Raw genomic sequence first — 26,375 nt, forward strand, 5'->3', positions numbered from 1 at the left:
TGAACTCAGGTGGCAGAGGTTGCAGTGAGTCGAGATTGCACTACCGCACTCCAGCCTGAGCAACAGAGCAAGACTCTGTCTCAAAAAAAAAAAAAAAGAATGCTTAATTTTACTTTGGGGAACTATGCCCTACCCTACTGGAAACAGTCTCGGTAAGACTGTCCATTAAGATATCTCACCATCCCTGGGCACTAGGCCAACCAAGTTCACTCTTCCTTGAAGTTTAACCTTGAGCAGAGTAGACAATGACTAATTTAGCCCAACTGGAGTGTCTTGATGAGACTATGCATTAGAAGAAGTTGCCTTCCTTCTCCTAATTTCAGAGCCTGTTTCTTGCTTTTGAGTCTGAGTCTTGCCTCTGCCCCCATATTCTTCAAATAAATCTCATTTTGCTTAAGTTATTCACATTTGGTTCCTATCATTTGCACTTAAAGAACCCAATCAATGACCAGGCGCGATGGCTCACGCTTGTAACCCCAGCACTTTGGGAGGCCAAGGCGGGCAGATCACTTGAGGTCAGGAGGTCAAGACCAGCCTGGCCAACATGGTAAAACCCCATTTCTACTAAAAATACAAAAATTAGCCGGGGGTGGTGGCAGGCACCTGTAATTCCAGCTATAAGGGAGACTGAGGCAGAAGAATCACTTGAACCTGCGAGGCAGAGGTTGCAGTGAGCCAAGACCATGCTGCTCCACTCCAGCTTGGGTGACAGAGTGAGACTTTGCCTCCAAATAAATAAATAAATAAGAACCAATCAAATATATGCTCCCTTCAAACAAAAATAACACAAAACAAAATTTATCTAGTTTTTTTATTTTTTAATTATAATTTTAACTTTGTAAGACCTTAATTAAGCTTTCATCCACAAACTCTTGCTTACAATAAATAAGTTCTTACAAATGAACTTAATGGACTACAAATATAACTAGAGTTAAAAAGACTAATTAAGCTCTAATTATAACCCAAGCATGCCATGTCCAAGTCACATTAAAATACATGGACATGACTGTTGCCCTCAGGTCTCACAGGCATGTAACACGGTAACTGCTATAGTGGGGGTGAATCTAAAAGGCCACGCCCACACACGAAAATCCAATTCAGTAAAGGATCCAGATTAAGATTTTTAACCCATTCTGCCCTGTTTTTAAGTATCATGCCCCTAAAGGATTTACCAATTTTTTTTAGACGGAGTCTTGCTGTGTTGCTCAGGCTGGAGTGCAGTGGCATGATCTTGGCTCACTGCAACCTCCGCCTTGCAGGTTCAAGCAATTCCCCTGTCTCAGCCTCCCGAGTAGCTGGGATTACAGGTGCCCGCCACCACATCTGGCTAATTTTTGTATTTTTAGTAGAGATGGGGTTTCACCATATTGGTCAGGCTAGTCTAGAACTCCTGACCTCAAGTGATTCACCCACCTCAACCTCCCAAAGTGCTGGGATTACAGGCATGAGCCACCGTGCCCAGCCGATTTACCAATATTTTCTCTAAATTAAGAACATAAACATACATTTTCAATCTTACAGCCATAAAGCAAATGTTAATATACATGTTTCCAGTCTACTAAATATTTTCATTATTAATCTGCCTAATACTTGGCATCCCAACGCTTTTATAAGTCAAATGTTGATTTTAATAAACCTTAATGTAGATCAGATTTCTAAACTTATGATCAAACAATAAATACAAACTGCAAGAACCAAAAAAGCACACTTAATGAATAAACATTAACATAATAATATCAATATTACTTAGTTTCTGGACTAATTATGTAATTTTATAAAGTAAAACTCAAGCATTCAAAGGTAAGTTAAATTAAATTTCTAAGAGTGTGCTTTATAATTGCACAATACTTCTTTAGAATAAAGTAATACTTCTTACCTTCTGGAGTTGGAATGCAGTGCAGGAAAATGAAAGAAGAAAAAAAAAAAGCTTTTAATTTTTCTTACAAAGCAACAATAAAACCAAAAATTAAACTGTCCCTTCCCTTCCCAGCAATATCCACAATTCCCCAAATTAGCAACCCCCTCATTAACTTCTTCATTAAAATGTACAAGTTAGCCAAAAATATTATCAAAATATGTCTAAAGATACACAAATTTAGCTAAACAGTCTAAACTACTTCAGAAAACAGTTGCAGTAATTTGATTGTGTAACAAAGTAAAACTTAGGGCAGTTTCGAATTAAATGTTGATACAATGAACACTACCCATTCTTTAATATTCTTCCCATGCATTTCAATTTCAAGGAGCCATCATAAAGCCATCAGCTTAAGGTTTATTAGCTTCCCTGTGATCCATAATGGAGCTCTTACGGATCTGAATTACAATGGATAAGAATACTCTTTTCTGTCAATACCCAAACATTTTGTTGTCATTTTTTTCATTACTAATCCTTCTTGACATCCCTACCAGGTTTGTGGGCTTGAAAGCAGATTGCAACTAACAGGGAAGATGGCTGGGCACAGTAGCTCATGCCAAGGCCAAAGCAGGAGGATTGCTTGAGCCCAAGAGTTCAAGATGAGCCTGAGCAACATAGTGAGTCCTCATCTCTACAAAAAATATTTTTTAAATGTTTAAAAAGAAGAAGAGGAGGAAGATGCTGGCTTAACCACAAAGGTATCGTCCAACCTTAGATATAGTATCAATACAATAAAAAATGTTCTTCATTCTAAAACTAGGCTGTTTCTAATGAAATCACTTCAAGGCAATTCAGCTTAGCAAATAATCAGATAATCTACTCTGCAGGGGTAAGGATTTCTGCTGAAAAGTAGTAGAGAATATTGACTTTATTTCCCTTGCTATATACTTTTGCATGGGAGAGATATGGGAAAAAATAGGTGCTCTGATTGGTTTTTAGTATAATGTAAGCTAAAACATATAACCTTCAATACAGTATAAAAGAGATTATTTTCTTCATAAACAAATTGGTACTAATCAGATGTCACTAGGACTCCCCCAGACAAAGAGGTAAAATCTCAATCTCTAAAATGTTTATTGAGCATAACCTTTGCTGGGTGGTTCCCAGAGTTCTTTACAATCTAGACAGTTGGTCACACTCATTCATTAGCTATATAACTTACTCACCTATGTTAATGTTATAGTGTGAAAGATTCAAATTCGCCAAAATTACTAATTATATATCGTGAACCCTTGAGATCACTCATGAATGGTCTAATTCAGAAAATGCCCAATTTGTGGATGATAAATTCATAAACAAATAATCTTCCTATTTCCCCTCTTCTATTCATGAATGGAAAGACAAGAAAAACTAGTCAGAGAATAGGGTCTCAAGAACTGAATACTTTACTATTTTTCTCTTCCTTCCTAAAAACTCTATTTCTCTATTAGCTGATGTAAGAGTCAAGATAATACAGTTAATAAGATGAGCAGGCCGGGCGCGGTGGCTCAAGCCTGTAATCCTAGCACTTTGGGAGGCCGAGACGGGCAGATCACGAAGTCAGGAGATCGAGACCATCCTGGCGAACACAGTGAAACCCCATCTCTACTAAAAAAAATACAAAAAACTAGCCGGGCGAGGTGGCAGGCACCTGTAGTCCCAGCTACTTGGGAGGCTGAGGCAGGAGAATGGTGTAAACCCGGGAGGCGGAGCTTCCAGTGAGCTGAGATCTGGCCACTGCACTCTAGCCTGGGTGACAGAGCGAGATTCCGTCTCAACAACAACAAAAAAACATGAGCAAAGCAGGTTAAGGAAATTCCAAAGGGGGAGGGGGTGGGAAGCACTAAAGGCAATAGCTACTTCAGAAGGAAGGCATTAAGTTCGACACTTAATGCTATAAAAGCACGTCTGTAAACACTAATGGCAGCCACAGCTGATGGAGGGGGAAAACCTACTGTATATCTAGCGTAAGCGTAGGTGTAGTAATGAGTAGTAACAGTAAAGAATTAACAGGCATGGTTTCAAAGAATATTCAGGGTATGTATTCTGTCAACAGTGTGTAGGTTTAATGTGTAGATTTAATTGTTCTATTTTTTGTAAGCCAGAATACCCAAATTGCACACAACCAGTCTCAAGTTCTTATCTGTTTGATATATACTGACATATTCATGCAATAAAATTACTGCAATTTATTTCAGAACAGCCCAGGGTATAAAGACTATTTACAGTTTATGATGGAGGATGTATACTTTTGTTTTTAGAATTCTCCAAAAGTAAAAATTTATATTTCAAAAAAGTGTCTTCAGACCAGGTACTGTGGCTCACATCTATAATCCCAGCAGTTTGGGAGGCTAAGGTGGGAGGATCCCGTAAGCCCAGGAGTTTGAGACTAGCCTGGGCAACATAGAGACCTTATCTCTATAAAAAAATTTAAAAATTAGCCAGGCATAGTGGTGTGTGCCCGCAGTCCCAGCTACTCGGAAGCCTGAGGTGGGAGAATCACTTGAGGCTGGGAGGTTGAGGCTGCAGTGAGCCGTGATTAAAAAACAAAACAAAACAAAACCAAGAGGCGGCCAGGTGCAGTGGCTCATGCCTGTAAACTCAGCACTTTGGGAGGCCGAAGCAGGGGGACCACTTGAGTTCAGGAGTTCAAGACCAGCCTGGGCAACGTGGCAAAACCCTGTCTCTACAAAAAAAAAAAAAAAATTAGCCAAGCATGGTGGCGCACGCCTGTGGTCCCAGCTACTTAGGAAGTCAAGGCTGCGGTGAGCCATGATCGTGCTACTGTACTCCAGTCTGGGTGACACTGAGACCGTCTCAAAAAGAAAGAAAGAAAACGAAAGAAGTTACATTCACTCATGTGTTTAGCTGTACCTGTATATTTTTACCTATTACATAAATATGTAGTAGCTAATATTTATTCCCCAAAAGGTGGGACAGGTTCCCCAGCAGGGTGCTTTTCAGCAAAGCTCTTCTAGTACCTAGTAGGCAGTTTCCTGCGGCCACCTCAGGCTACAGCACCAATGAACTTTGTCATCCGCTGAGCTAGAGCCCTGCTTTCTCTTTACCTTTCAACAGTTAATCCCTGGTTAATCTGTTAATAACTTCCAGTTAATAACTTTCCTGTTCAAATTACTGTGTACTTGCTGGTCTTCTGATCAGATCCTAAGAACTATAGAACTGTATAGCTCAGAGACTTACACAGAACATTTAAATAAACTCTTAACTTATCAATGCCCAAAATCCCAGAAACAGTTCCATGAAGCCATGTGGGAGTAGCCATGTGAGCATATTTGGGAGGCTGGAGTTTGAATCACCTCTGACACTTCCTGAAAAATGGCATAGTTTGTAATGACAAGAAGAAATATGGGCTCAAGTCAGGAGAAACTTAAAAACAAACTGGAGCACCAGGTGCTCTTTGTTTCTCTGCAAACTGTAAAATCAGCATCATCAGACAAAAAGGAAAGCACTTTTTTAAAAAGGCTATTTTATATACTGATGGCTAATGACAACCATTTTACTTTCATTCAAGGTAAAATAAAATTCTGAATTCTTTCCCTTAGTAACTGAAGTATATCGTCAAAATGTACACAAAAATGGACACATCTCTCTGAATCTTTGGTTTTATTTCTAGTGTCTCAGCAAGGAAACAAAATACCTAACCATTCCTTCAATATTTAGATTCACACAAACCCACGGTATAATCCAGAATCAACACATGAGCTATAATAATGAGAATAGGGGCTCTTTAAACAAACAAACCCAGTAAACAAAATCTCTACCCAATGAATAATATAGATTTTTAAAAAGCAAACTGTCTACAGAAAAACAAATGAGTAAAAGCTTACAAAATTGTTTTAAAAGTTCTAACAGTACTTCAAATTTGGAACAAGCAATTCTGTGTTGAATAGCTCAACCCTAGGAAACAACTGCCACATTATCATTGGTATTTATGTAACAAACAAATTAGGTTATATTTTAGCCACAGAAAATTGAACAAGGAGGTTAGACATCTCAACAAAATTCTTTTTACTATTTTTGATTTTATGAAAAAACTGTTTATTGGTAAACAGTATGGGAATTAACTTTTCTCTATTTACAAATGACCAGATATCACAGCTACAGCATTTATCTATAGTATCAATAACTTTTCACGTCTTCTTGTTTTAACTGTTACAAAAAGAACTAAGCTAATTTAAAGAACTCCACAATGCCTTTGCTATCAACTCTGACTATAAAGCATAACAGAAACAGTTCTTGACCTCTCCTGGCCTAAGTCATGTCCTCCCATTTCACCTGAAACATCAAAACTTTTTTCTTCCCTATTACTCCTATGGGAAATTCTATCTTTTTTTTTTTTTTTTTTTTTTTTAAGAGGCAGGGTCTTGCTTTGTTGCCCAGGGTTGGAGTGCAGTGGCCCAACCATGGCTCACTGCAGCCTTGACTTCCTGGGCTCAAGTGATGCTCCTGCCTCAGCCTCCCAGCATATTTGGGAGGCTGAAGTTTGAATCACGTTCTGACACTTCCTGAAGTGGTTATTATTAATATATGATACTAATAATACCTCATATATTCATAGGGCATATATTCATGGGACTATAGGCCTGCACTGCCATGTTTTCTTTTCTTTTTTAATAAAGACAAGGTCTCGCTATCTTGTTCAGGCTGGTCTCAAACCCCAGGCCTCAAGTGATCCTCCCGTCTCAGCTTCCCAAAGTGTTGCAGTTACAGGCATGAGCCACCATGCCCAGCCTAAACTATCTTTAAAATTAGTGCTTTAATGCATAAAAACAACATAATGGAATATAAAAAGTCACAGATCATGGTGAGGGGAAAAATTTAAGGACCTTTTTCTTCCTATATTTTCTAAAATGCTGCTATGCTTTATAGTTATAAACAGGCATTTAATTTAAACATTGTACTGCTTTTGTAAAAAAAAAAAAAAAAAAAAAGAATTCATGTTTCTAATTAATTTCCAGAATTCCATACTTTGGATAAATGATTTCCAATCTTACTTACCACCCAACTTCTTAAAGGGGCTAGTACTTGAATCTTTCACAGCTAGGAGCCAACCATTTCGTTTGTTTTTGTTTTTTTTTTTTTCTTTTGAGATGGAGTTTTACTCTTGTTGCCCAGGCTAGAGTGCAATGGCACAGTCTCAGCTCACTGCAACCTCCGCCTCCCGGGTTCAAGCAGTTCTCCTGTCTCAGCCTCCCGAGTAGCTGGGATTACAAGCATGTGCCACCACACCGAGCTAATTTTATATTTTTAGTGGAGATGGGGTTTCTCCTTGTTGGTCAGCCTGGTCTCGAACTCCCAACCTCAGGTGATCTGCCCATTTCGGCCTCCCAAAGTGCTGGGATTACAGGCATGAGCCACTGCGCCCGGCCCACTTCTTTTCAAATATCTCATTGGTTGGTTGCGGTAAAACCCACATAACATAAAAGTTACCATTTTAACCATTTTTAATCAGTGGCATTAAGTACATTCACAATGCTGTGCAGCTGTTACCATCATCCATCTTCAGAACGTTTTCAACATCTCTAACAGAAATTCTGTACTCATTTAATAGTAACTCACTATTCCCCACTACTCCGGTCTATGGTAACCTCTATCCTACTTTCTCTTTATGAACTTACCTATTTTAGGTATCTCATGTAACTGGAGTCATACATTTGTCTTTTTGGGTCTGGCTTACTTCACTTAGCATAATGTTTTCCAGGTTCATCCATACTGCAGCATCTATCAGAATTTTATGTCTTCTTAAGACTAAATAATACTCCATTTATGCATATACCTTATTTTGTTTATTCATTAATCTGTTCATAAATATTTGTTTTTAATAAAAAATAAAATTTAATAAATTTTAAAATCAAACAAAAATGGTATTGAATAACCTAGGCAAAATTCTTCAAAATGTGGGAGCCAAAGGAAAAATATAAAGGGAGAAGAGCTCAAAGTCATGTACTGAGGTCCGAGGAATGAAAATAAAACAGTAAGTAGTCACACACTTTTGAGAAGCATAATACCATTCTGTAATCTTTCTAAAAAACTTTTAAGAGTATAAGACTACCGGCCGGGCATGGTAACTCATGCCTGGAATCCCAGCACTTTGGGAGGCCAAGGCAGGAGGATCACCTGAGTCCAAGAGTTCAAGACGGGCCTGGGCAACATGGCGAAACCCTTGCCTCTACAAAAAATACAAAAATTAGCTGGGCATGGTGGCACATGCACCTCTCGTCCCAGCTACTCAGGAGGCTGAGGTTGTGGGACTTCTTGATCCCAAAAGGACGAGGCTGCAGTGAGATGAGATTGCACCACTGCACTCAGGCCTGGGTAACAGAGCGAGACCCTGTCTCAGAAAAAAAGACGACCATTTGACACATCACTGCAGCAAGAGAATAATCTATAACTATATATGAATATGATCTTCCAACCAATAATACCTCATATATTCATTAACAAGTAGGTTTTAAATACTTGTTATGCACCATATGCTGAGGTGGGGAAAGATAATGTCACTGCCTCCGGAGCTACCTTAAAAATGTAAGGTACAGGCCGGGCGCGGTGGCTCAAGCCTGTAATCCCAGCACTTTGGGAGGCCGAGACGGGTGGATCACAAGGTCAGGAGATAAAGACCATCCTGGTGAATACAGTGAAACCCCATCTCTACTAAAAATATACAAAAAACTAGCCGGGCGTGGTGGCGTGAGCTGAGATCCAGCCACTGCACTCCAGCCTGGGCGACAGAGCGAGACTCCGTCTCAAAAAAAAAAGTAAGGTACAGAGAAATTGTATGATTTTTTTTTTATAACCACAAACATATATAATTTCAAACCTTAATGCTATGAAGAACACAGAACATGATGGGCACGGTGGCTCATGCCTATAATCCTTCCACTTTGGGAGGCCGAGGAAGGCAGATCATTTGAGTTCAGGAGTTCGAGACCGGCCTGGTCAACATGGTGAAACCCTGTCTCTACTAAAAATATAAAATTAGCCAAGCATGGTGGCACGGGCCTGTAGTCCCAGTTACTCAGGAGGCTGAGGGAGGAGAATCACTTGAACCTGGGAGAAAGAGGTTGCAATGAGCCGAGATCACGCCACAGCACTCCAGCCTGGGCGACAAGAGTGAAACTCTGTCTCAAAAAAAAAAAAAAAAGAAAAGAAAAGAACACAGAACACTACAACCAACTAAAATAGGAAGGTATGATCAAGACCAGAAAGTCAGCCAAAATTCTCTCTGAAAAAGAGGTATACAAATGGAGACCTAAAAGACTTAACTGTCCAACAGCTGAGTGAAAGCACATTCCCTGCTAAGGGTGGTCAGCATGTACTGCTTTGTTGTCCTGTAACTGCATTACCACAACACAGTTTAACCAGGAAAAGCTACTTCCAACTGTCACTATGTGAACCAGAAGCTATCCGATGATTCACATACTTTACTACCTTTTTAAAAAAACTCTTCCATTTTTTCCTGCGGTTTTTTTGTTTGTTTGTTTGTTTTTACTAATCTTTATTTACTATTCCTGCTTGCTCCCTGGAAATGATCATGGTAAGTTTAAAGTCCCAGAGCCTTACTATGTTAGAGCTGGATGATACTGACATTAAGACCTCCTGGCCTCAAGTGATCTGCCTGCCTCGGCCTCCCAAAGTGCTGGGATTACAGGTATGAGCCACTGCACCCACCCACAAAAGGTACTTTTAAAAGTTAATTCTTCAAATGTGTATACATATATATACACACACAAGACTGTATATATATGTATATATGTGTATGTGCATATATGTAGATATGTGTATGTATGTGCATATATGTGTATATATGTGCATATGTGTGTATGTGTGTGTGTATATATATACACACAAGACTCGACACAGCGAGACTATGTCTCAAAAAAAAAAAAAATAGAGACAGGGTTTTACCATGTTGGCCAGGCTGGTCTCAAACTCCCGACCTCAGGTGATCCACCCATCTCAGCCTCCCAAAGTGCTGGGATTACAGGCATGAGCCACTGCACCCGGCCTTCAAATGCATTTTTAATTAATTTTAATTAAAATGTTTAATTTTAAAATGTTTACACTCCATTTTTCAGGGCTATGTTATATAAAGTATATAAATATATATATATATAGTTTTTTTTTTTTTTTTTTTTTTGAGACAGAGACTCGCTCTGTTGCCCAGGCTGGGGTGCACTGGTGCAATCTCAGCTCACTGCAACCTCCACCTCCTGGGTTCCAGCTATTCTCCTGCATCAGCCATCCAAGTAACCGGGATTACACACACGTGTCACCATGCCTGGCTAATTTTTTTTTTTAATAGAGATGGGGTTTTGGCTGGGCACGGTGGCTCACGCCTGTAATCCCAGCACTTTGGGAGGCCAAGGCGGGCAGGAGATTGAGACCATCCTGGCTAACTTGGTGAAACCACGTCTCTAATAAAAATACAAAAAAATTAGCCAGACGTAGTGGCGGGTGCCTGTAGTCCCAGCTATTCGAGAGGCTGAGGCAGGAGAATGGCGTGAACATGGGAGGTGGAGCCTGCAGTGAGCCGAGATCGCACCACTGCACCCCAGCCTGGGTGACACAGTGAGACTCCATCTCAAAAAAAAAAAAAAAAAAAATAGAGACGGAGTTTTACCATGTTGGCCAGGCTGGTCTCAAACTTCTGACCTCAGGTGATCCGCCCACCTCAGCCTCCCAAAGTGCTGGGATTACAGGCGTGAGTCACTGCACCCGGCCTTCAAATGCATTTTAATGTTTTAATTTTAAAATGTTTACATTCAACTTTTCAGGGATGTGTTATATAAAGTAAGGCAGACTAATTTATATTTTACTTTTTCATGTCAATGAAGCAAACCTAATTTATTTCAGCCTACTGAAGTCTGACTATAAATCAAAAAAGAATTCAAACTGCTTTAGAAAGGGAGAGCCAATAAAAAAACCTCAACTAGAATTTCATGTCAAAGAGAAGAAAACGAGTGCCCATAGTCCCAGCTTCAGGAGGCAGAGATGGGAGAATCACTTAAGGCCCATGATCATGGCTGTGACAGCCACTGTACTCGAGGCTGGGCAACATAACGAGACTCCATCTCTTAAAAAAAAAAAAAAAGAAAGAAAGAAAAAATGAGAAATAAAATTTAGAACATGCAATGGCTACTCATCAAGAAATACAATGTCCATTTACAAATATTTGGGCATAGTTTACTGTTTCTCAATGGGAACACAATTGGCACCTGAGATGAAAAACTATTCAACGTGAAGCAATGTCCAGCACAACGCAAGACATTTAGCATTCCTGTTACCTGCCCGCTAAATGCCATTGTGTTCCCCTACCCCAATCACTGTGACAATCAAAAATAGCCCCCCAAAATTCTAAACTCTTTCTCTAAGAGTGTTACACAATGCCACTCATAGTTGAAAACCAGCAGTAGTTTGAAAGCACTGCAAACTTTTCCTAACTTAATGAAAATCTAACATAGACTCCCAAATTTCTATCTTAATATACAGAGCATACCTAATATAATTTTAACATTTCTTGACGATAGAGAGTCTTAAGAACACTGACTATTGGCCAGGCATGGTGGCTCACACCTGTAATCCTAGAACTTTGGGAGGATGAAGCAGGCGGACTGTCTGAGCTCAGGAGTCCAAGAAGAGCCTGGGCAAAATGGTGAAACCCTGTCTCTACTAAAAGTACAAAAATTAGTCAGGCATGGTGGTGCATGCCTGTAATCCCAGCTACTCAGGAGGCTGAGGCAGGAGAATTGCTTGAACCTGGGAGGCAGAGTTGCAGTGAGCCGAGATCATGCCACTGCACTCTAGCCTGGGAGACAGAATCAGACTCTGTCTCAAAAAAAAAAAAAAAGACTATTAAGTATTATTGTAATTTTTTTTTTTTTTTTAAACAAGACAGCATCTTGCTCTGTCACCAAGGCTGGGGTACAGTAGCACCTTCTTAGCACTCTGCAGCCTCAAACTCCTGGACTCAAGCAATCCTCCCACCTCAGCCTCCCAAATAGCTAGGACTATAGGAGCACACCACCACATCTAGTTCATACAATTTTTTGTAGAGATGAGGTTTCACTACGTTGGCCAGGCTGGTTTCAAACTCCTGGCCTCGAGCAATCCTCCCACCTCAGCCTCCCAGAGTTGCAATCACAAGCATGAGCCACCATGCCTGGCCTGTTACTGTAATATAATAAGATTCTTGGAAATTAAAGACTGTGTTAGCCGGGCGAGGTGGCGGGCGCCTGTAGTCCCAGCTACTCAGGAGGCTGAGGCAGGAGAATGGCGTAAACCCGGGACGCGGAGCTTGCAGTGAGCTGAGATCCGGCCACTGCACTCCAGCCCGGGCGACAGAGCAAGACTCTGTCTCAAAAAAAAAAAAAAAGACTGTGTTATCTTCGATCCTGTATTAATGACCCAAGTCTATTATATTTGAACATGATAAGACTATTATTTGACATATATACTGCTTTACAGTTCTTTTTCGTTTTATCCTTTTGAGCCAGCATTATTTCTTCTGGGACTATCTGTCTACCTCTAGGATTCTCCCTGTATGAGAGTAATTTTTATCACTAATGACCAAGTTTATTAAATCAAAAAGCCTGAAGTGACAGATGAAGTCTTGAAGATGGCTCCAGGTCTTCCTAAAAATTACAGTGCATGGGCTTAAAGATAGCTACCCTCTAAGAATTTAACTTACTTTTGGTTTTAAAACTATGTAATAACTTAAAAAATTCCAAAGATCTGATAGCTGAATAAATCAGAACAAAGCATTTATTATTAAATAATTAATCTTCAGGACTAAAGCACACTATTATATACTACCAAATACTCTGATCAAGTATTATAATTATTACTAATAATATTTAAATAACTCACCTGATTTCTTTTAGTCCTTCTCTCTGGATAACTTGAAGAATTTCTTTATGACTCATGGGTGTATTGGGGTATTTTTCTAAGACCTGAAAAACAAGCATATAATAATAAATTATTTCTTATCTCAAGTTCTTATAATTCTATATATATTTCTTATGTCTTAATAATTATGTCCAGAGCATACATATCCAGAGACTTTTCATCCCTTATATTTCAGAATAAATGAAAAATTAACAATATATATCAGATCTTCTTTCCCTCAGTCATAAATAGTAAGTCAACTCCTGAAGCAGAAATTGACCAAAAAAGCTAAAATTTACAACCCAAGTATTCACTACTAATAATATGTAACTGTTTACTTTCTAACTCCATCCCCACATCCCTTCACTACGTGTGACTTACTGCAAGCACATTAAGATTATCCATTTCCTGGTAAATGTATAGCAAAGCCTAGTAAATCACAGGAGCACAATAAATTCTTAACCAAAACAAGTAAACAATATGATTATAATAAAATTAAAGTAATATCTGTGTTCTGGTTCTAGTAAAGACAGAGTAGGCATAGTCCATTCTGTCTCTCCCACTGAATGCAACTAAAAACCTGGACAGAATGCATGAAGCAGCTCTTTAAGGACTCCAAAAATGGTAGCAGGTGGTCTAGGGAGGAAAGCATAACTAGGAGTACCACACTAGTCCAGCAGTGAGTTTCCTGATTTTGTTTCCCTCTGGTAGCTCCCCTGAGCCTGGACTTAAAGGCAGCCCAAAACCCGGAACTGCAGGCTAAGTGCAGGCAGAAAGTGCTCCAAGAGAAAAATCTTCTTTGGTCTGAGGCACAGTAAAGAGGGCATTTCTAAATGTTGGATAGAGGGAGAAAAAATTCTCTGGGTCCCCACCTTCCCTTCCCGCCCCCCCCGCCCCCCCCACCCCCGCTCTTCTTTTTCTCTGCTGTTGCCCCAGGCAATCGCATGGGAGCAGCTGTGGTAATACTAGCAGTAGCTAGACAGGGACCTAAAACTCCAAGAAAGCAGAACCTTGCAAGTGGTCCTACAAGCATGGGAGGAATTCCCATGATTTATCTCGGCCAGGCACAGTGTTTCATGCCTGTAATCTCGGCACTTTGAGAAGCTGAGGCGGGCAGATGACTTGAGGTCCGGAGTTCAAAACCAGCCTGGCCAACATGGTAAAACCCCATCTCTACTAAAAATACAAAAATTAGTCAGGCATGGTGGTGAGTGCCTGTAATCCCAGCTACTCAGGAGGCTGAGGCAGGAGAATCACTCGAACCTGGGAGACAAAGGTTCCAGTGAGCTGAGATTATGCCACTGCACTCCAGCCTGGGCAACAGAGTGACACTCCATCTCAAAAAAAAAAAAATTAGCAGGGCATGGTGGTGAACCTGGGAGGCAGAGACTGCAATAATCCGAGATTGTGCCCCTGCACTACAGCCTGGGCGACAGAGCCTGTCTCAAAAAAAGAAATAATGTCTAATAAACAATTCAAACTTACTCAACATAGGAATAGTAAGGAAATCAGCAACTCACAAGAGAAAACATAAGCTATATACAATAAACCTAAGGTAACAGAGATGTCGGAATTATCAGACAAAAGTAGCTATTACAACTATGCTTCAAGATGTCTGGTGAATATTCTTGAAACAAATAGCTAAGAGTCTCAACAGATATATATTTCATATATGTTTTATTTTGTTGTTTATACTTACATTTACATATGAAACAAAAATACAATAACCAGTAATAGTTCCAAACATAATACAGCAAGATAAATGGCAGCCAAAATTCAAATCCAAGTCTTGCACCACTATAGCACACTGTGTCCTGTGTTTGTAACTATTTTCTCATTTGGTCAGTCATAAAATCCAACACATATTTCTGTGTATCATGTTGCTTGATCTCTCTGCTACATCTGACATTATTAACTATTCCCTTCACAGACTTCACCCTCCCAGACTTTTCTTTTTCCCCAAAATATTTTTCTCAGTTTTCTTTGTAGATGTCTTTTTCTGTGCCCATCCCTCAAATATTTTATAAATATCCATTTACCCCTTTTACTTTTCACTCCACCAAAATTTCCCTGAATAACATTAACCAGTCACCAACCTTTCACCAATCACTCACATTTTAATGAATATGGCAGTCTGTTAAAAACTATTAAAAACCTGTAAAAGTTGGATATCCCACAAGCATTTCAAACTTCAGATGTCCAAAGTTAAACTTATTGCCTTCATCCAAGTTAAGGCCGATACAGAAAACTGAACCTTTATTTATTTATTGTCTATATACTAAAAATGTATTAAAGTACTGAAAATAAACAAAAATACACCATGGATCTGGACAAATAATAGTTCACAAAAGGGTTAATATAACTGGATAATAACCATATGAAAAAGAATTTGCACACCAAAGTATTTATGGATGAAATCATATGATGTCTGGGACTTCAAAAAATATACAAGAAGTTATGGGTTTAAATATAGCAAGATTGGCCATAAATTGATAATTATAGAAGCTAAATGACGAACACAAAGATATTCACTATATTATTGTCCACTTTTGCGTACAAATTCAATATCCTATAAAAATTTATGAAGCAAATGAAATACAATATTTGACTTTACTAGCAATCAAATATAATACATTTCAATGTGGGTTTTTTCCTGCCAATTTAAATGGCAAAAATGGCTACGTTTGCACATATACATCTGTCCAAGGAGCTAGAAAACTGAAATAAATATTTCTAGAGCGTCATTTCTCTGGCATATCAAATCTTAATTGAAAGGTGACTATTAAATCATTATCAGAATGAGTCACACTCAGAACTGAAAATATTTGTATTATTCATGGTAATGGTAAAAATTAATATTTTCTAATATATTCTGCAGAACAAGAAATTGAGTTATTTTAATATTTTAATGTGTTTGAAACATCATAAGACATTAAGCTATTAGAAGCGGAGACCGGTTGGGTGCGGTGGCTCACACCTGTAATCCCAGCACTTTGGGAGGCTGAGATGGGCAGATCACAAGGTCAGGAGATCAAGACCATCCTGGTTAACACGGTGAAACCCCGTCTCTACTAAAAATACAAAACAATTAGCCAGACATGGTGGTGGGCGCCTGTAGTCCCAGCTACTCAGGAAGCTGAGGCAAGGGAACAGCGTAAACCCTGAAGGCGGAGCTTGCAGTGAGCGGAGATTGTGCCACCCCACTCCAGCCTGGGTGACAGAGTGAGATTCCACCTCAAAAATAAACAAATAAATAAATAAATAGAAGCAGAGACCAAAAATTGTGTCTTTTTAGTAAGGATTTCACTGATTTCCAAGACGTTCTGTACTTTAATCAAACAGAGTAAACCAGGTGGTTAAAACTACTGAAGGAGGCCGGACACGGTGACTCAGGCATGTAATCCCAGTACTTTGGGAGGCCAAGGCAGGTGGATCACCTGAAGTCAAGAGTTCAAGACCAGCCTGGCCAACGTGGTGAAACCCCATCTCTACTAAAAATACAAAAATTAACGGGGCATGGTGGCGGGTGCCTGCAGTCCCAGCTACTAGGGAGGCTGAGGCAGGAAAATCACCTGGACCGGGAGGCGGAGGTGGTAGTGAGCCAAGATCGCGCCATTGCGCTCCAGCCTGGATGACAAGAGCGAAACTCCATCTCAAAAAATATATATATATATTATATATAGTATATATATTATATTAAATTATATATAATTTTATGTATGTATAAATTATATATAATTTTATATGTGTATAAATTATACATAAATTAAAGAAAAATACTCCTATATGTATAATATATATATAATTACATATATAATATATATTTTATATATATGGAGTATTTATTTTCTTTAAAAAAAAAAGTTTATCACAGGTTCCTTTAAATGCTAGGTATTTAGAATTAGTTTTTTTAAGGCCAGGTACAGTGGCTCACACCTGTAACCCCAGCACTTTGGGAGGCCAAGGGCAGATCACTTGAGGCCAAAAATTCAAGACCAGCCTGGCCAACATGGAGAAACCCTCTCTCTGCTAAAAACACACGCAAAAAATTAGCCAGGTGTGGTGGTGGGCACCTATAATGCCAGTTACTCAGGAGGCTGGTTCAAGAATTCAAGAATCACTTGAACCCAGGAAGCAGACACTGCAGTGAGCCGAGACAGCGCCACTGTACTCCAGCCTGGGTGAAAGAGCCAGACTCCATCTCCAGAAAAAAAAAAAAAAGTTTTTCATTGTTGTCTTTTTTGAGACAGGGTCTCACTGTATTGCCCAGGTGGAGGGCAGTGGTGCAATCACAGCTCACTGCAACCTCCGTCTCCCAGGCTCAAGCTATGCTCCCACCTCAGTCTCCAGAGTAGCTAGGGCTACAGGCATGTGCCACCACACCTGGCTAATTTTTGTATTTTTTTGTACAGACAGGGTTTTGCCATGTTGCCCAGGCTGGTCTTGAACTCCTGGGTTTTTGTACTTTTTGTAGAGAAGGGGTTTAGCCATGTTGTCCAGGCTGGTCTCAAATTCCTGGGCTCAATGTTCCACCTGCCTCGGCCTCCCAGGGTGCTAGGATTACCAGTGTGAGCTACTATAACTGGCCTAGAATTAGTTTTAACATAGAAAAGTACTATACTAAATTTTCTCAGACTGCTTAAAGCTATAGTTTGGGGGAGAAAGAAAAATGTTTTTCAATTAAAGACTTACATAGTACACTTTTAAAACTTTTTATTATGGAAATCTAAAAACATTCACCAAATTAGAACATTACAATGAACCACCCCATACCCATCACCCATTTTCAACAATTATCAACACATGGCCTATCTTGTTTCATCCATACCTTCAGCCACCCTCCGTCCACAAACTGGGTTATTCTGAAGCATGCCACTGACATTTCATTCATTATTATTGTGATATATATCTCTGACAAGGACTTAAAAAAATATTTTACACCTCAGAAAATGACTATAATTCCTTAATATAAAATTATTTAGTCAATGTCCCAAATTTACAGGAAAAAACCACTGCTTTTAAATACTTGATTTGTTCAAATCGATAGACTTACATATACTGGATTTGGCTAACATATGTCTTGAAGTATCTTTTAATCTACGGATTTCTCTCATTCTTTTTTCTTCCAATTTACTTACAGAAAAAAAACTAGTAAACTGTACTGTAGTTACACATATTCTGTATCTTGCTAATCGTATGGTCCTCTGTCCCTTGCATTTCCTGAAAATTAGAATCGAAACCTAGAGGCTTGCTCAGATTCAGATTTTATTTGAGCAAGAAAACTTCATAGGCTTACGGTATACTTCCTACCATGCCACATCAGAACACACAAAATATCTATGATCTCTTTTTTGAGATGCTAAGATATATCAGTGGGATAGATGTGGTCTACCTGATCCACTTATTATAAAGCTTCCTATCAGCATTTCAATCTAATTGTTTTAGCAGCCACTGATGATAACTATCTCCATCACTTTATTTAGGGGTTGGAAAGTGCTGATGGTCCATCGTTCCTTTTTCATTTATAAGCCAGAGCCCTTCTAAAAAGAAATACTTTCCACTATCTATTTGGTTACCCCAGGTACAATCCATATTGAAAAACCAGGATAAAGCTGCACGCGGTGGCTCACGCCTGTAATCCCAGCAGGCCAAGGCGGGTGGATCACCTGAGGTCAGGAGTTTGAGACCAGCCTGGCCAACATGGTGAAACCCCGTCTCTACTAAAAACACAAAAATTAGCCGGGTGTGGTGGTGCATGCCTGTCATCCCAGCTACTCAGGAGGCTGAGGCAAGAGAATCGCTTGAACACGGGAGGCGAAATTTGCAGTGAGCGAGACTGTGCCACCGCACTCCAAACTAGGTGACAAGAGCAAAACTCCTTCTCCAAAAAAAAAAAAGGCAGGATAAGCAACTTATTTTTGTATTTACTGTTTTCAGAATAATTAGCTGGTTTTCTGGCATGCTGCAAAGGTGATGTTGGTTTTTGTTTGAAATACTATTATGAGTATTATTTTATAAAGTACCATTATGCATTTAAATATATTTTTGTGCTTTAATTACTATATTTCCTCACTTGTGAATTGGCTATTCACTGGCTACTGTCCACTCACATACCATTTGTGAGAGCTCTCTAATTTACATTAAATATATTGAAACATTTACTGTCACATTTATTACAAACCCTTTCTTCTAGTTTATACTTCATCTTTTTATCACTATTGATTTTCCATGAAAGTTTTTATTAATTTCATGTATTGTAACTGACTGGCCTTTTCTATTTCTTTAAGCATGTTTACACTTAAATGTAGTTTCCCTCCCTTTGATAACTTAATACTTTTTCTGTATTCGTTTACATTTAACTCTTATAATTCATATATGAAAAAGCGCATGGGCCAGGCTCAGTGGCTCATGTCTGTAATCCCAGCACTTTGGGAGGCCAAGGCGGGCAGATCACTTGAGGCCAGGAGTAAGAGACCAGCCTGGCCAACATGACCAAACCCTGGTTCTACTAAAAATACAAAAATTAGCTGGGTGTGGTGGCACACGCCTGTTATACCAGCTACTCGGGAGGCTGAGGGACAAGAATCTGAGGCATGAGAATCCTGAGAGCCAATCCCTGGGAGGTGGGGGTTGCCATGAGCCGAGATAGTGCCACTGGACTCCAACCTCGGCGACAGAGTGAGACTCTGCCTCCCCCACCAAAAAAAGAAAGAAAATGTGCATAGATAGAAATGAGAAAAATGTGCAGACACACTAGAAAAAAACCAAGAGGGAGAGAATGAGGGAAAAAAAACCCTGTCTTGGCCACATATATTACTGAGCAAACATGCTGTATGAACCATTACATTATCTTACCACAAGTGGAAAAGACTACAGTAGTTTTGCAAAACTGTTAGCTTACATTAACCACAGGAGGGCAGTGTTTATCAAACAAAACCTCATTCCACTGCTGCTCATGGAACTTCAAAGTACAATTTTTAGAAACTACTTTATGACTCAGAGTAATTAAAATCAACACTACATAGATTTAAAGCTAGATTTTTAAAGGGTACTTAATATATTTACTTCTTAGCTTGCAGATTTCCAATTCAGTTAATAAAAAGGATTTAAAAATTTTATTTTCTGAACACTCAAGAATTGAGTTACCTCTAAGATTCAAGTTTGATTCTAGCCTAAATAACAGGAATATTTCCATTATTGTTGCATTATGAGTTCATTCCAGATATACAGATGTGCAGTCTGAATTTTGTACAATCTATATGACTGTTACATTTTAAATGTCCAAATAAGTAACACAGTGATCTTTATATAGAGTCCAACAGTGTTAGAAGGCTCATTTACTGCCCAAAAGCTTTAATTAGGGTACCTTGTGCCATACCAGTAAATCAAATCAGCCAACAATAGTGAGAAGAGATGAGGGCTTATGCTATAGAACAATATATCAACATTTAAGAGCCAGAGAAGAACAACTAGGAAATAAACTAAGTGACCAGAAGGATAAGAAGAAAACCAGAAAACACTGGTGTTTCAGAAAAGACAAAAGTATTCTAAGTTTTAGGTGGTCAACAATGTCAAATGCTGCCTAGAAGCTGAGATAACAACAGAAATTTATCCCCTGTATTTGGCAACAAAGGGATCTTTAATTAGCTTTGTAAATTCGGATTCCACTTAATGCGGAGGGAAGAAATCAGATGTGAGGGGATTTAGCACTGACTGGAAGTAGTAATAGGGAATTAAAACAACTCTTTCTAGGACAATAAAGAAAACAAAATGTGGAATTGAGGAATAATTGTTTCGTCAAATGAAGTTTCACTGAACCAGGATAAAGGGAGACCCAAATATCCCTAGATATCCCATATTCCCCCCTTTCCACCATGAGAGGCAAGTAATTTCAGATACATTTTTTGACAAATCCCTCATTATCTGAGCTTGAGGTACTAGTTCCGATTTGACACTCAAGAACAAAATGAATTCAGAGGATCTGGTCTCCCTCAGTTACTAAACTCATGATACACTCACCTGAGTTCAGGAGCTCAACACATGAGAGTAACAAGGAACACATGGTATTTAGACAGAAATGTTATCTAAAAGAGCCTTCGGAGGAAAGAGGGAAAAAGTCCTTACCTGGCTGTTTAGCAGTATCTGTTGATCACTACCTGTGTCCTGAGATGCACTTTTCTGTTCAGCTTCTGTCACACTAGACTCTCATGGTTCACTCTACTCTACCTCTCTACTAGCAACTTCCTCATTGTCCAGTCTTTTAATGTTGGTCTTCTTCAGGATTCTTTTCTCCTCAGTGTTTACTCACCTTGGACATTTTCATCCTCCCATGGCTTCAAAAATAGCTATGCTCCTATAGCAGCACCCTAATACATCCCCAGTACTGCTTATCACAGTGCACCAGTTTTTTGTTTTTGAGACAGGGACTCACTCTGTCGCCCAAGGTGGCGTGCAGTTCCATACCTGGAGTACATGATCATAGCTCACTGCAGCCTCAAACTCCTGGGCTCAAGCAATCCTCCTGCCTCAACCTCCCAAGTAGCTAGGACTACAAGTGTGAGCCACCATGCCCAGCCTTATTCATCTAGTATTACTAGTGCCTATTATATGACAGATCTAAAACACTTAATGGTTGGCTGATGGAATTAGGAACATGGGTGGCAAGACTAGCTTTAGACACTAGTAAAAATGACTCTTTTAAAAAAAGGATAAAAGGTGAGGGAAGGCCAGGCACGGTGGCTCACACCTGTAATCCTAGCACTTGGGAGGCCGAGGTGGGTGGATCACCTGAGGTCGGGAGTTCAAGATCAGCCTGACCAACATGGAGAAACCTCATCTCTACTAAAAATACAAAATTAGCCAGGCATGGTGGCATATGCCTGTAATCCCAGCTACTCGGGAGGCTGAGGCAGGAGAATCACTTAAACCCAGGAGGCGGAGGTTGCGGTGAGCCGAGATCTATACAGAGAGGCACCTACAGATATACAGAGAAGATTACAGAAGCTGACTTTGTAAGCTCATGGGCATAGTTTACCTAGGGGTCCCTCAAATCTGAAGAGCTCTATCAAGTCACTTTGGTTTAGTCTTTCCCAGCTTGGATTCTTTTAATTATCCAAAAAGTCTGGAGGTTATACACACTCCCTAGTTCAAGAAAAAAAGCTCTCAACCAAACTCTCTTCAAACTCTGAAGAATTAGTAACACTAACAGTTAATACTTATTTAGCATTTAATTGCCAAGCACTATTCTAAGTGATTTAGATATGTTAGCTTATTTAACCTTTACAATAAACCTATGCAGTAGATACTATCAGCCCATTTTTTTTAGATGTGAAAACTGAGGTGCAGAGAAATTAAATAACTTGTCTAAGGTTTCATCAGCTAATTAATGAAAAGAGCCACTGCTGCTGCTGAGTTGCCCAACTTGTCATCAGCAGAATCCAACTCTCAGCACCCTATGTTACAATTCCTCAAAAACAAGAACCAATCATTTCAGTGGCTCTGAAGGTGACAACAATTTGTAGCTTAACCTAGTAGGTGCTCCTTGGTGCTTCCACATCTCGTGATAAAACGCAAGTGCAGCATATGACAAAGGCACGATAAGGAAAAAAGAAATAGGGGCTTAGACTCCTCAGGAATGATGGCCTCAGGCAAGCAACCTTGATCAGCTGCAGTCTCGCCATGAGTGAGGGAAATCTAGACTAGGCAGTGGCAGAGGGAGATGATGAATATCAATATGGCCTTGGAACCAGCTGCTGCAGCAGAGACTATGACCTATTCCACTAATCCTCTATAGTAAGCCATTTTAAGAGACCACTGCCAGCGTCTGTCTTGAGGAACTAGTGTCAAGAACAGGCTTACTGTGGAGCACAAGCCATTAAGAAACACATCCAAACAGAACCTTTCAGTGTCCTGCAACACACACGTCCCTCAAGAACCTCCTCAGCTCTGGCAGACAGTGCCTCTCACACACTGTCAGCATGCCACCTTCGCTCATGTTGCTCTGTATCTGACATGCCTTCCCTACTCCTTTTGACAGATACCTCAAAGTTTATCACTTAACAAAATAGCAAAGATTTTTAAACTGGTAATATTAAATTCTTCAAGAGTTGAATAAGACAGGCACATACACACTAAACAGTGGAGAGGGTAAAATGATACACCTTTATAGACAGTAATTTGGTAACAGGCCAGGCACGGTGGCTCACATTTGTAATCCCAGCACTACTTGGGAGGCCGAGGTGGGTGGATTGCTTTGAGCCCAGGAGTTAGAGACCAGCCTGGGAAACATGGTGAAATCCTATCTCTACTAAAAATATAAAAATTAAGCTCACACTTGTAATCTCAGCACTTTGGAAGGCCAAGGTGGGCGGATTCCCTGAGGTCAGGAGATTGAGACCAGCCTGGCCAACATGGCAAAACCCCGTCTCTACTAAAAACACAAAAATTAGCCAGGCATGGTGGTGTATGCCTGTAATCCCAACTCGGGAAGCTGAAGCAGGAGAATAGCTTGAACCCAGGAGGTGGAGGTTGCAGTGAGCTGAGATCATGCCATTGCACTCCAGCCTGGGCAACAGAGTGAGACTCTGTCTCAAATAAATAAATAAAAATATAAAAATTAGCTGGGCATGGCAGCACACACCTGTGGTCTCAACTACTCAAGAGGCTGAGTGGGTGGACTGCTTGGTCCCAGGAGGCACAGGTTGCAGTGAGCCAAGATCGTGTCACTACACGCTAGCCTGGGTGACAGAGTGAGACCCTGTCTCAAAAAAAAAAAAAAAATGGTATTAACTTCTACAGCCTTTCAAAGAGTGACACCCTCTTACCCAGTAACCCTTCTTCTAGCAAATCTGTCAAAGCAAAGTAACAGAAATACATGAGGCCTAGGCACAAAAGTGTTACTGCAGTATTATTTGTAACAAAGTTATAAAAATAAATAATCTAAATAAACACCCAATACTAAGATAATCAAGTAATTTAACTCCCCTTCCAAAGAGATCGATCCTTAGCACATGAGCAAAGAGAGAGCACAGGCCTCTTTATCTTTGTGCTCCTCCAATTAGACAATACCCAAAACGTAAGAGAAACCCAATAAATTATTCCTAAATTGAAAATATATTGTTATTAAAAATGCTTTTGAGTTTCCAAAGATAAGGAAATGCTTATGAATGTAAAATTGAATACACAATAAGATTTCGATTAAATTTTAAAAACAGGATTAGGAATAAATATACAAATATTAATAATATGACGTTAGATCAGAGTGTTAATTTATAATTCAGGCCCACAGTATAAACAGGCTTCAGGATTCCACGAATCCCTTTGGAATCAGATATAGTATTTAGTGTTTATATCTTTTTCTGGGGAGAAGATCTATAGCTTTCATCAAGTTCCAAAGGGACAGTGGGCGCCTGTAATCCCAGCTACTTGGGAGGCTGAGGCAGGAGAATCGCTTGAACCCAGGAGGCGGAGGTTGCAGTGAACCGAGATCCTGCCATTGCACTCCAGCCTGGGCAACAAGAGTGAAACTTCGTCTAAAAAAAAAAAAAAGAAAACCTCAAAAAACATAAAGTGCCCCAACTCACTTTCTGATTAAAATGCAAGAAAACCGGCGGGGTGCAGTGGCTCACTGCTGTAATCCCAGTACTTTGGGAGAGAGAGGTGGGCGGATCATCTGAGGTCAGGAGTTAAGAGACCATGCCTGGCCAACATGGTGAAACATAGTCTCTACTAAAAGCCCAACAATTACCCAGGCATGGTGGCACGCGCTTGTAGTCCCAGCTACTCGGGAGGCTGAGGCACAAGAATCGCTTGAACCTGGGAGAAGGAGGTTGCGGTGAGCTAAAATTGTGCCACTGCACCCCAGCCTGGGTGACAGTGTGAGAATCTGTCTCCAAAAACAAACAAAAAAAAAAAAGGCAAGAAAACCATAAGTTAGCATTAAAAAAAAATCCTTATAATCATTTTTCATCTCTACCCCCAGAAAGTCTTGGAACAAGAAAAAAATCACGATTATGGTATCTACCTAAGAGAAGAAGTAAAAGAAAGGTACAATTATGGAAAAGGAAACAATTTATTATTTGTAGATGTCTTTATGATACTCTTAAAATAATTGATCTTTTTACTATAGTTGATTTGAACAAATATCTAAGCACCTACTACAGCTGCATTTCCTAACAAGTCATCCAAAATACAGCTATACTATGACTACCCAAACTTATACTCTACTATCCTCAATATATTAGCTCCACAAGATTAAGTTAGTCCATTTCCAAGGTCCCTCAAAAATAAGTCTCACATATGCCTTTGGTAATGAAGCTATCCTCTGTTAAAATGCCATTTTTGTGCTCCCTTCTGCAGCACACATACTAAGAACATGCAGAGAAGATCAGCACGGCCCCTGCATAAGGATGACATGCAAATTCATGAAGCATTTTGTATTTTTAAAATATAATAAAAATTTAAAAAATAAAATGCCGTTTTCTCCCCAAACCCATTATCAATGCATAATCTTTTTTAAGGGTCCAGAATGACAGCTATAAAGACTGTTATAAGAGAAAGGCATAATTTTTACTGTTAGTTGCTGTGGATCCATGAACTCTACAAAGCTTAAGGTAGATTTGTTTCTACCATTCAACATTCTTCTGCTAAAAAGGCCCTGATTTTCTTTTGGAGATCCATCCCCTACTCCACTCTAAATCCACACAGTGGAAACCAACACTAGCAGTAACACATGAAACCCGATTAGCACTTCCCATCCTCTTGACCACAGTAAATGGTTTACTACTGGGAAGAAGTCTCAAGCCAAGGGTAAAGGGCAGAATAAGAGAAAAATTAAAACTTTGTTAACTCCAGCAACCACTGGAGTTAAATCTGCATGATGTGAGGCTAAAGCTAACAGCTTTTTTGCTCCACAGAGTTTGAGGATCAAATTAACACCCCAAACACAAAGAGACAGAAACACAGCCGGGCGCAGTGGCTCACGCTTGTAATCCCAACATTTTGGTAGCCCGAGGTGGGCGGATCCCGAGGTCAGGAGATCGAGACCATCCTGGCTAACATGGTGAGACCCCATCTCTACTAAAAATACAAAAAATTAGCTGGGCATGGTGGGCAGGCACCTGCAGTCCCAGCTACTCGCAAGGCTGAGGCAGGAGAATGGCGTGAACCTGGGAGGAAGAGGTTGTAGTGAGCCGAGACAGTGTCACTGCACTCCAGACTGGGCGACAGAGCAAGACTCTGTGTCAAAAAAAAAAAAAAAAAAAGGCCGGGCGCGGTGGCTCACGCCTGTAATCTCAGCACTTTGGGAGGCCGAGGCGGGCGGATCACAAGGTCGAGATCGAGACCATCCTGGCTAACATGGTGAAACCCCATCTCTACTAAAAATACAAAAAAATTAGCCGTGTGTGGTGGCAGGTGCCTGTAGTACCAGCTGCTCGGGAGGCTGAGGCAGGAGAATGGCGTGAACCCAGGGAGAGAGACAGAAACACAATCTTGATAATGCATGTATTTATTTATTTAGAGACAGAGTCTTGCTCTATCAGCCAGGCTGGAGTGCAGTGGCATGATTTCAGCTCAC

At 39.9% G+C, this 26,375-nt stretch overlaps 1 protein-coding gene and 1 pseudogene across 2 annotated transcripts in view; one reads left to right on the forward strand and one right to left on the reverse strand.

The window, feature by feature from the left end:
* The window catches only part of ASXL2 (ASXL transcriptional regulator 2), a 160,943-nt gene that overhangs the window by 101,625 nt on the left and 32,943 nt on the right, over positions 1-26,375 (reverse strand). The window contains exons 2-3 of one of the 2 annotated variants that reach the window (XM_023229942.1): positions 12,782-12,864; positions 11,849-11,851 (exon numbers count right to left, since the gene is read on the reverse strand). In XM_023229942.1, the coding sequence (XP_023085710.1) occupies positions 11,849-11,851; positions 12,782-12,864 (86 nt within the window). The remainder of the gene's footprint in view (positions 1-11,848; positions 11,852-12,781; positions 12,865-26,375) is intronic. The other variant, XM_023229943.1, reaches the window with a different exon arrangement.
* Positions 25,141-25,241, forward strand: LOC111554519 (annotated as a pseudogene).

The sequence above is a fragment of the Piliocolobus tephrosceles genome, chromosome 15 (assembly GCF_002776525.5).
Source record: "Piliocolobus tephrosceles isolate RC106 chromosome 15, ASM277652v3, whole genome shotgun sequence".
Classification (NCBI taxonomy): Eukaryota; Metazoa; Chordata; class Mammalia; order Primates; family Cercopithecidae; genus Piliocolobus; species Piliocolobus tephrosceles.